Here is a 13,298-nt window from a genome sequence, read left to right as displayed (position 1 = left end):
ATGACCACATATTTCCTCATTCTCTCTACATCAGATCTCCAGTTTGAAGATGGGTGCAATCAACACAAGCTGACATTGACTGCACAGACAGATGCTCTGTAGATCAGAGGTGAAACTAGTTTGAGTTCTATGAAAGTGAAACTCATTCATTGTTACTGAGTTGAAATGGCGCAGAAAGGAGTTCAACTCGACCAGGAAACTTTCTCTTGTTCGATCTGTTTGGATCTACTGAAGGATCCAGTGGCTGCTACCTGTGGACACAGCTTCTGCATGGACTGCATTAAAACCCACTGGGACAAAGAGGATGAGAAGAGAATCTACAGCTGCCCTCAGTGCAGGCATAGCTTCGCATCAAGGCCTGTCCTGGTGAAAAACACCATGTTGGCAGCTCTAGTGGAGGAGCTGAAGAAGACTGGACTCCAAGCTGCTCCTGATGATCGCTGCTATGCTGGACCTGAAGATGTGGCCTGTGACTTCTGCACTGGGAGAAAAATGAAAGCCTGTGCGTCCTGTTTGCAATGTCTGGCTTCTTACTGTGAGAAACACCTTCAGCCACACTTTGAAGTAGCTCCATTAAAGAAACACAAGCTGGTGGAGCCGTCTAAGAAGCTCCAACAGAGCATCTGCTCTCGTCATGATGAGGTGATGAAGATGTTCTGCCGCACTGACCGACAGCCTATCTGTTACCTCTGCTCCGTGGATGAACACAAAGGCCACGACATGGTCTCAGCTGCAGCAGAGAGGACAGAGAGGCAGAAAGAGCTTGAGGTGAGTCGACAAACCATCCACCAGAGAATCCAGGACAGAGAGAAGGATGTGAAGCTGCTTCAACAGCAGGAAGAGGCCATCAATCGATCTGCAGATGAAGCAGTGGAGGAGAGTGAGAAGATCTTCACTGAGCTGATCCTCCTCATGGAGAAAAGGCGCTCTGATGTGAAGCAGCAGGTCCAATCGCAGCAGGAAACTGAAGTGAGTCGAGTCAAAGAGCTTCGGGGGAAAATGGAGCGGGAGATCGCTGAGCTGAAAAGGAAAGACGCTGAACTGAAGACGCTGGCACAAACACAGGATCACAACCAGTTTCTACGTGACTTCCCTTCACTGTCACAGCTCAGTGAGCCTGCAGACCCAACCAGCATCAACATCCGTCCTCTGAGGTATTTGGACAGTGTGACCGCAGCTCTGTCAGAAGTCAGAGATGAACTACAGGACGCTCTGAGAGAGGAGTGGACAAATATCTCACAGACAGTGACTAAAGTGGATGTTTTGTTGTCAGGATCAGAGCCCAAAACCAGAGCTGAGTTCTTAAAGTATTCATGTGACATCACAATGGATCCAAACACACTAAACCGAAATCTTTTATTATCTGAGGGGAACAGAAGAGTGACACATGTGGCTGAAAAACAGTTTTATTCTGGTCACCCAGATAGGTTCACATTTTGGAGTCAGGTCCTGAGTAAAGAGAGTCTGACTGGACGTTGTTACTGGGAGGTGGAGAAGAGAGAAGGGCTTTGTGTCGCAGTCGCATACAGCAGTATCAGGAGAGCGGGGGTCTCCAATCTTTGTGTATTTGGACGCAATGACAGATCCTGGGCGTTAGAGTGTGACAATAAAAGTTATAACTTTTGGTACAATAATATTAAAACTCCTGTTCGTGGTCCTCTGTGCTCCAGATTTGGAGTTTACCTGGATCACAGAGCAGGTATCCTGTCCTTTTACAGCGTCTCTAAGACTATGACTCTCCTCCATCGAGTCCAAACCACATTCACTGAGCCTCTACATGCTGGACTCTGGCTCGGTTACTGCTCTCATGGAGACGCTGCTGAGTTCTGTAAGCTGAAATAGACAGAAGTCATATAATCAGAATCATTTATTGTCATTGTAGAACGTACAACGACATTGTTCCATAGGGTTAACTTCTGTGTTTTGATTCTTAAACTTAATTTGAACCAATATTTGCAATATACTGCACACAATTTTAGGAACTTCTTGCCACTTTCAACCCATTTTCACCACTTTCTTTTCACACCTTTTTGCCACTTTAACCATATTTTCGGCACATTTTGGTCTGTTTTTTCCCCCCAATTCTGCCACTGTATTAACACTTTTCTGTCACTATTTTGCTCCTTTAAACCCACTTCTGACACCTACTTCCGCTTTTAACCTTTTTGGCTACCTATTTTCCACCTTTGACTACTTATTTAGCCACTTTTAGCTCAATTTTTCCATTTATTTTTATACTTTTAACCTCCTCTTGCCCCTTTTTGCAACTTTCATCACCTTTGCCACTCTAAGACAATTTGGCCACCTCCTTTCAATTTTAACCCATTTTCTCCATATTTTGCCTTTAAACCACATTTTGCCATTTTAAATCAATTTCTACCACTTTTTGCCCATTTAGACCCAGTTCTGCCATCCTTTTCAAGTCTTCACAAAGTTTTGCAACTTTTCTAACCACTTCTAACCTCAACTGCCACTTTTTTTTGCAACTTTTAACCCATTTTCACCACTTTCTCCCTATTTATAGCACTTTTCCCTCACTTTTCACCCATTTTCATAACTTTTAACACTTTTTCTTTTCATTTTTGCCTTTTTAAACACAGTTTTAGCACTTTTAAGCAATTTAGTCCCTTTTTGCCACTTTGAACCCATTTTAGGCACTTTTTACACATTCAACCTACATTTGCCCCAACTTTCACCGCATTTTTGCCTTTTTTAAAATCCATTTCTACCTCCTTTATGGTACGTTTTTCCCCGTTCAGCCCATCCCTCTCATCTATTTCCACTTTTGACCCATTTTCATCACTTTTGTATCTACTTCCAATCTCCTTTTGACACTTTTTTTGCAACTTTTTCAGGACTTATTTGCCACTATTAACACCTTTATGCAACTTTTAACACCTTAATGCCAATTTTCACAATCTAAGCCACTTTTTGCCACTTCTAATCCATTTTCACAACTATTTGGCCACTTTTAACCCATCTTGAACACGTCATGGTCATTTTTGTGTCATTTTGCAATTATTTAATTATTTTTGAACCAAAGTTGTCAGACTTTCTTCTACCCTATTACAGAAGTGTGAAAAAGTATTTGCCCCCTTTCTGATTCCTGAGTTTTTGGCATATTAATCACACTTAAATGTGTTGGATCATCAAACCAATTTTTATATTTCACCAAGACAACCCAAGTAAATAGAAAATGCAGTGTTAGAAAGATTATCTAATTTTTTAAGTTGGGGGGGGGTTCAAACCTATCTGACCCTGTGTGAAAAACTAATTGCCCCCTGAACCTAATAACTTGTTGTTCCATCCTTGGCAGCAATAACTGAAATCAAGCGTTTGCGATAATGGGTGATGAGTGTTTCTCATCACTGTGGAGGAATTTTGACCCACTCTTCTTCACAGAATTGCTTTAACTCAGTCAAATTGGAGGATTTTCCAGCATGAACTGCTGTTTAAGGTCACACCACAGCATCTCAGTTGGATTTAAGTCCGGACCCTGACTGGGCCACTCAAAAACCTTAATTTAGCTTTTCTTGAGCCATTGAGAGGTGGACTTGCAGGTGTATTTTTGTTCGTTGTCCTGCTGCATAACCCAAGAGTGCTTGAGCTTGAGGGCACATACTGATGGCCGGACATTCGCCTTCAGGATTTTCTGGTAGACAGCAGAATTCATTGTTCCATCAATCACAGCAAGTGGTCCAGGTCCTGAAGCAGCAAAGCAGCCCCAGACCATCACACTGTCACCGCCATGTTTGACTGTTGGCATGATGTTCTTTTTATCAAATGCTGTGTTATTTTTATGCCCGATGTAACGGGACTCAAACCTTCCAAAATGTTCAACTTTTGTCTCGTCAGTCCACAGAATATTTCTCCAAAAGTCTTGGGGAATCATCAAGATGTTTCTTGGAAAATGTGAGACGAGCCTTTGTGCTCTTTTTGGTCAGCAATGGTTTTGGCCTTGGAACTTGGGGGCCATTTTTGCCTGGTGTCTCTCTTATGGTTGAGTCATGAACACTGACCTTAACTGAGGCCAGTGAGGCCTAAGGGTCTTCGGAAGTCGTTCTAGGTTTTTTTGTGACCTACTGGATGAGTCGTGGTTGCACTCTCAGAATGATTTTTGTTGGCTGACCACTCCTGGGAAGGTTCACCACTGTTCCTTGTTTTCTCCATTTGTGGATAATAGCACTGACAATGGTTTGCTGGAGTCCCAAAGCCTTGGAAATGGCTTTGTAACCTTTTCCAGACTGATAGATTCCAATCACTTTGTTTTTTCATTTGTTCTTGAATTTCTTTGGTTCGTGGCATGATACATTTCTTTTTGAAATCTTGTAGCCTACTTCATTTTGTCTGACAGTTTCTATTTAAGTGATTTTTTGATTTGATTGAATCTGGTGGTAATCAGGCCTGGGTGTGGCCAGTGAAATTGAACTCAGCTTTCCAAAAACTGTGGTTAATCACAGTTAACTCATGATTTAACAAGGGGGCAATTACTTTTTCACACAGGTCCAGAGAGGTTTGGAATTTTTCCCCCCCTTAAAAAATTAAATAATCTTTCTAACACTGCATTTTCCAGTTACTTGGGTTGTCTTTATGAAATATAAAAATTGGTCTGGTGATCCTAAACGTATGATAAATACGCAAAAAACTCAGGAATCAGAAAGGGGGCACATACTTTTTCACACCACTATATCTGACATTCCTTTTCAAATGGTTTAGTTCAATGTGCCCATCCACATTATTGTCATTACCAATGAAAGGATTATTCTGTTTAAAGAAAAGGGGTTTACATCTTGAAAAGGGCTACATTGTACTACAGTGTAAATACATAAAAATGCAGTGCTTGCTTTAGTGCTGTCTCTCGTTTTAATGAATAGGCTAAAGGCTAAAACTAACTTTTACTGACTGCTGCTAATCCTCAAACAACACTGAATGTGTTTGCAAAAATATGAGAAATCATTTTTATTTGGTGATAATTAAAGCCTACAGCCTGATCATATACTCAATATAAAATAAGAGTATCTAGATTGTCAATAACACGATAATTTGACAGTGAATGATGGAAATAGATTAATTCATTGATTTCCTCATAGAGTTATGTGTAAAGTTTAAATAACAACTTCAGCCTTGGTTGAAACTATTTCAGACCTTAAATGTTAGTAGGGTGTAAACTCTGTCTTAAGTATGAATTTACATTTAAACTAGACTACTTTTGAACTTGTACAGAGCTGGTGCAACCCATAGCTGCTCTTTCATAGAGTCTCCAGCTCCTCTTGAAGTCAGAGCTTGTATACTGTGAACTTCTTCTTTCATTCCAAAGTTAAAGCTGAAAGAAGAAAAATTGTAATTTCTTCGTTCAGCTTTCAGTTAGATATGCAAGCATTAACATGATAACCATGGTTGTGCTGTATCTGAGTCCTTTTCATCTGCTCAGTAGGGTCATTGACTTCACTTCTTTAAACCACGCCACCCTTGATAAATGTAATTCTGTACAAATTCAACATCTCGCATACACTGGATTTCCCTGGGAGTTTTCACTAGATGGAGTGTATACATAGCTTTATAATTTTGATTATAACATGCACAAGTCCTTTTTCAGATGTTTAAAGCTTGTTCACTTTCAGCCTTTGATCAATATTTTAACACTAATTTTTTCATTTGAGAAATCTTTGCACATGCACATAAACATTAGTAGCAGACCTAATTTTGAACTGATTTTGAAGATTAAGTGGATCTGTTGATGAAATCATTGAACAAGAATCATTCTTGAGACTTCACTGATTTGATGTATGTAAACTGAAGTTTTACATTGTGAATAAATAATATTACAGTGTTGTCTTTTGGTCTTCATTACAGGGTGTTTTATTAAATAAAGACTAAAATAAGAGTAAAACTAAGGCCCTATCTTCATGTTTACTGTCCTGCGACAGTGGTGTAGCTCAAAACTGGGTGTCTTGATTGTCTTGCCCGATAATTCAAAAATAATTCTATTTTTCCCACATTTTCAACAAAAAGTTATTCATGAGGCTTATGCCCATGAATTAAAGTATAATTTGATCTTGTGCATGAAAAAAGTTATAGTCAAATGTACCAAAAATGGCCCATTTTAGCTGGATTCATCCTACTCTTTCCACTCCATTAGTTACTCAAAAGGCTTTTTAAGACAAGAATATGAAAAAAAAAAGTTGCTCTTTAAGGTTGTGATTATCACAACATAATATTTGAAGCACAATTAAAAAAACAACAAAAAAAAAAAGATTGAAGGACAACGCTCCTGTTAGAGTTTTAAGGTGCTTGGAGCAGTGAATGAGCCACTTGGAATACAAAGTAAAGGTGGAACGTACTTCAGTGCGTCTGCTTTCAGCATGTACTTCCCTCATAATTATCAAGAAGATGTATAGGCAGCTTGTGAGGAGGTTTGGAGTCAATAGTAGATGGGCAAAAAGTTCTAACGCCCGAACAGGGACTTGAACCCTGGACCCTCAGATTAAAAGTCTGATGCTCTACCGACTGAGCTATCCGGGCTCTGACAACAACAGAAATATTGACACATTAAGACTTTGTTACGTTTTAAGGTAATGTACCATTGTGATGGTCACTCTTCTTGCATCGTCCTCGGCTGAACGAATTCAATTAGCGAACGACAATTAAACACGCTTACGCACTAACGTTCGGGCTAAACAATCGGCTTTTCTATTTCCTGCTGCAGACAGTAGGTGTTTGGTTTGGCCTAAGACATCCGCTTGCTTGTTCTTCTAGGAGACACCTCATTGATAGGTTAGCGACGCTAAAGCTTCGCTTGTGAACGGGATGCGAGCTTGAGACCTCGGTGTTTATCGACCACGTTATGTCAAAGCATAAACTGGCCGTTACTGTCTGTCTTAAACGGGACTCGAACTCGCACTCGACGAAGTTCGGCGATAATCAACCTACTTCTTCAGTAAACTCCTCCTTTACTGTGCTTCTTCTCGAGGTCGGTTTGCCCGGAAGCTAACCGAACTCATCAAGTGTCTGTGCAAAAAAAAGCCAACCTTAATCACACCAGCTACCATGTACTCTGGTGTTTACAACACGCAGTTAGATGGTTGAAACTGGAAATACACCACACATGACTGCTTGTATAGCCGTTATGTTAAAGCTTAGTTAAATTTAAGAGCTATAACGTGAACGATAGAAGTCACCATGTCTCATCGTCCCAGAAGAAAACAAGCCCTTTTCTTTATTTATGATTATAAACAAGCTTAAATATGTTATTAGCTTTTACTATTTAACAACTAGCTTACTAGCAAAGTATTCTTGTAAGAGAGGGAAGTTTGATTATTTACACTGATTTTCAGTTAAGAAGTCTCCATAAAGTTAGACTTGGAAGTACCATTCTTTTAAATAATCTGAAGTTAAGGGATTTATTGTAAAAGTAAACAACACTTCATTTGGAAAGAGAAAGATACCAAATGCTTGGGGTCAAATCACTCTTCTTTCGGTCATTTTTCAAAATAGGATTTTGCCTCCGTAGGCTACAGGTGGCTGCCCGTGGGCAGCAACTAGTCAAAGTGGTCAAAAAACAAACATAAATATATGATGAAAAATGCTGATTTTGAAATTAATAATACCAGCATGACTAGCTGCCTCCCTTAACATAACACTGGAGTCAAAAATAAAAACTGGAAGAGTAACCATAACGACTGCCTGTGAAATACAGATTCTTTGCAGATGGTGTCATTCAGCTGTGGAAAACCTTGGGAGACAAGAAGTGATCTCAACAAAGAGAAACACTACCAAAACGCTCTTTTTGAGCTGTTTAGGTTAATAACAAGCGTTCAAAGTGTGAAAAGCAGTAGCAAGCAGGGACCCCAGGTTTGACAGGGTGCATAGAACACACAACCATGATTTGGTACTAGATTTAGACAAGAAAATGAGTGCTTGGACTTAAAGTTAAGACTAAAATGTAAGACTTTTTATGGACTAAAACTCGACTAAAATGTTTTGAGTTTTCGTTGACTAAAACTGGACTAAAACTAAAAAGGATAGAAATGATTAAAACGTGACTAAAACTAAAATCTATTTCATTTAAAGGCTAAAATTTAAAATAGCTGCCAAAATTAACACTGGCCTCCACCCAAAAAAAAAAAAAAAAAACTGGAATTCTGATCAGAACTAAGTATACAAGACATTAAAAATGGGTACAACTCAATTCTTAAAATTCAAACAAATCGAAAAGCCAAGGGTCAAACCTTGTCACTTACCACCCCTGGAGTACTTATTTTCTTCTTGTGCAATGCTTTTGCAGGAATGAGTAATACATACACAGTAGACCTACAATTGTGGAAGGCTAACCTTGCAGTGTGTAATATTTAGCCGAGTAGCATTTAGCTGAACAAACTTGGTAAAATAAAGCAAAACATTTCTAAGACGGTCTATCTACGTAACTGTTTAGTCATCTAAATTCAAAAATAGCTATTTTGAAAAAAAACAACAACATAGAATTAACCTTTAAATCATACATAGGGAGGCTCCCCTCCATGGATGCCGCCATCTTGGATTTTTACGTTTCCATGATAACATAAAGGAAAAAAGGAAACAGGATAAATAGTTATTGTATTGTATTGACATTACAGAAACACATTAAACTGGTTGCCACAGTTTCCAGCAGAGAAATGCAATCTAAAACCCACTTCCAGATGTTATAAAGTTTTACACACTGCACCCTTAACAAAGAAGTGAAAAGTTACGTGCAGGCCCCAGCGAGATTTGAACTCGCGACCCCTGGTTTACAAGACCAGTGCTCTAACCCCTGAGCTATGGAGCCTTGTGTACAAGCTATGACGTCACGTTTGTTCAAAAAGCTCAATTGCGGACGTGATATTACAGTCGTAGTATTCAAGTACATATAGTCTGGATGGTTAACTGATTCTGTGTCGCCGTGAACACTGGGATACGCTTTGCTAGTAGCGTCCATCCAGTATTAGCCTGCACGGATATTATGCGTGAAAAAAACCACACAACTACCAATTTACCGGCAATTTAAATAGTAATAAAGTTAAATATCTATAGTAAATACATCAACTCACAATTTTGTTCTGTAAAAGCGCTTTCAATCATCCTGGTCTGTAGTTTACGTCGTGGTGTCAGTATCAAACTGCATTGAAAAACGTGGTGCAAGTTCCAATCCGATCCGTCCAGCAGGTGGCAGCATGTCGCTACTTTCACAAGTGTTGAGCCTCGTAGCAGTAAAGTACCATTTTTTTCCCCATATAAATGATCATAAATCCAGTTTGGAAAGATGTGAGCTTATACAAGATATGAATCATAGATGTAAGAAGTGTAAAATTGTAGCTTTTTAAAATTTTAAATGGTTTAAAGACAAACATTCCATGAGGTAGAATTTTTGTGGACTAAATTTCACAAAGCAGAGGAAGAAAAAGTAAATAAAGGCATCTTTCCTAAAAAAAAAAAAAAAAAACAAAAAAAAACCCCACAGACAATACTTAAGAGCGTGTTTGTTTTCTTCCCCTTTTATGTTTTAAGATGTGTTTTTTTTTCATAAGAGATCTCTCTTGGCATGTGATATAACGTAAAGAATAATTACATGTTTGGTGCTGGATATCCCTAAACCACTATGTTAACTGCTGAACATTGAATGCCAATCTTTTTTTCTTAATTTAAAATCATCTCCCTTAAACAAAGCTCGTTTTAAGTTTATCTGTGCAAATCAGCTCAAAAACTTTCTTCTGTAAACACTTCAACTCACATATGGTAGTATTTCACTCACACATCTTTTTATAAGGAATATTTCAACAAATAGTGAACCAAGTTACAAAGGTGCAGAATTCAAAGCAAAATATATTTCAAGTCAAGCTTGAAATGTTTTTGGAGACCTGCTCCCTATTGGCAGTGGATCTCCCTGGGGGTTTCTGGGCGTGGTGAGGGGGGCTGCTGTGCTCCCAGTCCCCTCTCTACCCTCATACAAACTTTTCCCACACGGGAGAAGATGGACCCGAAAGGATAGCATTATGACAAGCATGGTTGAGTTTATTTCACGGCACCATGGATCTACTTCTATTTTTCCCTGCGCCTGATTCGCCAAAGGGAATCTAGTTCCTCGTCTCTGTTTGGATTTTTTCTTGAAGACAAAATCGAAGCGGTTTTGCTTTGTGAGAGCAGAGAGGGAGAAGGAGGGAGCCATGGTGGAGATGAGAAGAAGAAAAGGCTAGCTTAAAATAATTCTGAGACGATCCTGGATTTTCCTCCGAGGAGAGTGGACCCTGAAGTTCATAGCAACAGGTAAATTTTGAGTTTAATGAATTCATAAAGTGGTGCATTTGACCGTAAAGAAACGTGCAAATTGGATGTGTTATAGTCCCAGCCTGCAGCAGCAGCTTATTGACAACGATCAGTATAATTTGTTCCAACAGCTTGAAAGATGAATCACTTTAGTAGCTGTAAAATGTAAAATAAAATACCATAGCATTGCGCTGAGGCCTAAATGTCTGTTGTGAGTTATTTTAGTAAGAAGTATCCTCAGCGTGCACTTAAAGTGCTGTGTTCTCGGGATCGAGACCAGTTGAACCTGTTCTGGTATGACCCGGTGGTGTGATGAGCTGTGTCGTCACGAGAGATTTGCATTCGACTCGCGGGAGCGCGCACACATAAGGCGAAAATAGACATTACGATGAGTTCTACTGTTGAAACACATTATTTCCGCATTATTTGAGTGTTGGAGAATTAAGAGAACGCCCACCGGGAAATACCATACTATTCCAAAGAATGCTAGCAGCTCTTTCATTAAAAAGGGCAATAAAGGACCGAATATTGCTTCCAGCAAATATACTGAACTTTTAAATGTAAATCTGGTTGAGTTTAAAACACAGTTGTTGAGTTGTATTTACCAAAGTCTATAAACAATCTGGGATAGTCTTAAAAATATTAAATTATATTTCAGGACAAATACTACTGCCACGCTTAAATGTTTCTTATTGTTTGATTAATGAAAAATGCTGTAAAAAATGCTGAGAAAAGTGTGGTGAGCTGTGCGCGCTCACGCGATCTGCACACAATTCTCGCTGGGTAGCACTACTCGGCGTAACACCTGGTTGGAGAGTCGTTACTACTGAGGTTGCGCGCTGTTGGAAGCCACTACACTTTCCCAACATTTCGGTATGCAACGCCCCAAACTACGGGAGGAAAACACTCTAGCTGTTGCTATCTCCACCCCACCGAAGCTGCTATAGCTTGGACTGATAAGCCAAGTTGATAGATGAAATATCAGTCGAAACGTCATTTTTTAAACCGTATTTTCTCTACACCGAGGGGGTTTCCTCCACCGAGCCAAAATCTCACAAAAGGCCGTCACTGGACATTAACGAGCCGCCGGAGAAGCTATCTGTGTGTCTGGAGCAAGGACTAAAACATACAGACCTAGGCCTCTTCGTTCTCTGTTCATCAAACGGCAGTTTTAACACCATAATACGGTGTTATAACAAACACAGCGGCGCGAGGACCGTGATTTCCTTCTCCGCTTGGCCATGCGAGGAGCTCGGATGTCCGCAGAAGAATGTGTCGGTCTCTCCCGGCGTTAGCTCTGCCACGGCTCCATGTAAGACAAATATCTTTGTTTAGCTTTGGGATACGATATGTTTTAATCATTTGCCACATTAAATAGTGAAATTGGAATTGAAACTACACAGAATTATGTGCCAAAGCCTCAGTGTTTGCGGTTTGGCTGGCCTCTGCCTCCTCCAAGCAAGCTGCAAGCTATATTTTGGCCAGCAAACCCCGCAACACTTAAACTATATCTGAAAAAAAGACGTCTTGCCCTTGTTTTAATCATAAATGTCCTCCACAGGGCCAACAGTAACAACATGCTCCTGGCCTCTGCCGTGGTGGTGTGGGAATGGCTGAACGAACACGGCCGTTGGAGGCCATACAGCCCGGCGGTATCCCACCAGATAGAGGCGGCCATCCGGAGCAGCGACCCCCGCGGAGGGAGCGTTGTCCTCGGCCAAGTGGACAGCCGGCTGTCGCCTTACATCATAGATCTCCAGTCCATGCATCAGTTCAGACAGGACACAGGTAAGGCAGAGTGTGATGCACTGGACGAGAATGTCATTATTGGCTCATTATGGAGGCTTTAGGGTCATAAAATCTTCCTGTAAGTGAAGGCATTGCTTTAACCAGTGTTAAGATTAAATTATGGTTCCTTGAGGAGGTGTGTTGCTGTGCAGTCTTTCTTTTTGATTGCATGCTTTATGATACCGTCCTATTTATTTTTATTTCACACCTTTCATGCTTTAAGTCATGATTGAGCACACACATTTTATTAATGCTGTCAGCCTCTAATAACTTACTTCAAAACCCAAAATGTAAGTAATACTGCATGTAAATTCAGGAAATTTGCTATCATGCCTTTATCCAACTACATAATGTTAGCAAAAGACAGTAATTTTGGTTGTTTAGCAGAACAGAAATTCTATTTCAAGTTAGTAGGGATGCACTATTGGATTTTTGCTGATATTGGGTATGCTGATATTTACAGATGAATTTTAGCCAGCATGGATGGATGCTGATATTTGAATGTAGTTCAGATCTAAAACTTATGTCCTCAAAACAGACAATTTGAAGTTACAGGATGGACAAATTGACAAATATAAGTCCTTAAAGCATACTTTAAAGTGTAAGGAATGATGGTAATTGAAGAAAAATAGTTCAGCTGACGTAAGGTCTATTGGCCCAGCCTAAAACTTCACTAACTTATTTATTTGTTAGCTGATATCTACAGCTGCTATAGTTAGATTTTATGGTCAAAATATTGGCAGAAATGTTCACATCTGTTAATACTGATAGTTCACATTTTAAACTTAAATCTGCCAATACCAATTTCATGTGGATAATATTGTGCATCCCTACAAGTATGCATTTATGTTTTCACAGAATTAAGGTTTACATGTATGTTCATAGAAAAAAGAATGCCAACACACCAAGAAAATGCCATTAGTGATCAGTTTACTCTTGCATGTCTGCATCACAATCTGCCCCACACTGGTTCAGGTGTTCTGCACATACACCTCAGTTTCTGTACTGGGCTTTGACCCAGAAGTTGACAAGCAGAGATTTATAACCAAGCAGAAGTTGCATTGTCGTCTACCTTTGGATATCACCATAAGTATAAGGGATAGTGTTTGTTGCATTTGTGAAGTAACTGACGCGTATGACATGTATGATTTGTACAGAGCAGAAAAAATGTAAGAATGTTTCTTACATTTGACATATAACCTTACTTGCTAACTTGTTGGCAAGGTCAACCA

At 39.7% G+C, this 13,298-nt stretch overlaps 2 protein-coding genes and 2 non-coding genes across 5 annotated transcripts in view; 2 read left to right on the top strand and 2 right to left on the bottom strand.

Annotated features, from left to right (window-relative positions):
- Positions 1–153: 153 nt before the first annotated feature.
- LOC121509091 (tripartite motif-containing protein 16-like) lies at positions 154–3,056 on the top strand. Its single transcript, XM_041786316.1, has one exon. It carries the CDS (start codon positions 166–168, stop codon positions 1,840–1,842), a length of 1,677 nt encoding a protein of 558 aa, XP_041642250.1. The 5' UTR covers positions 154–165; the 3' UTR covers positions 1,843–3,056.
- Positions 3,057–6,449: 3,393 nt separating this feature from the next.
- trnak-uuu lies at positions 6,450–6,522 on the bottom strand. Its single transcript has one exon. It is a non-coding gene; the product is annotated as a tRNA-Lys (tRNA).
- Positions 6,523–8,730: 2,208 nt separating this feature from the next.
- trnat-ugu lies at positions 8,731–8,803 on the bottom strand. Its single transcript has one exon. It is a non-coding gene; the product is annotated as a tRNA-Thr (tRNA).
- A 1,169-nt stretch (positions 8,804–9,972) lies between these two features.
- LOC121508236 (E3 ubiquitin-protein ligase DTX4-like) overlaps positions 9,973–13,298 on the top strand; it is a 52,636-nt gene continuing 49,310 nt past the window's right edge. Inside the window, exons 1-2 of one of the 2 annotated variants that reach the window (XM_041784944.1) lie at positions 9,973–10,278; positions 11,840–12,066. In XM_041784944.1, coding sequence (XP_041640878.1) covers positions 11,856–12,066 — 211 coding nt within the window. In that variant the 5' untranslated portion in view covers positions 9,973–10,278; positions 11,840–11,855. Of the gene's footprint in view, positions 10,279–11,121; positions 11,591–11,839; positions 12,067–13,298 lie in introns of those variants that run through there. The other variant, XM_041784943.1, reaches the window with a different exon arrangement.

The sequence above is a fragment of the Cheilinus undulatus genome, linkage group 4 (assembly GCF_018320785.1).
Source record: "Cheilinus undulatus linkage group 4, ASM1832078v1, whole genome shotgun sequence".
Lineage (NCBI taxonomy): Eukaryota > Metazoa > Chordata > Actinopteri > Labriformes > Labridae > Cheilinus > Cheilinus undulatus.
The sequence above is the reverse complement of the archived record's forward strand: the minus strand, read 5'-3'. Positions and strand labels throughout refer to the sequence as shown.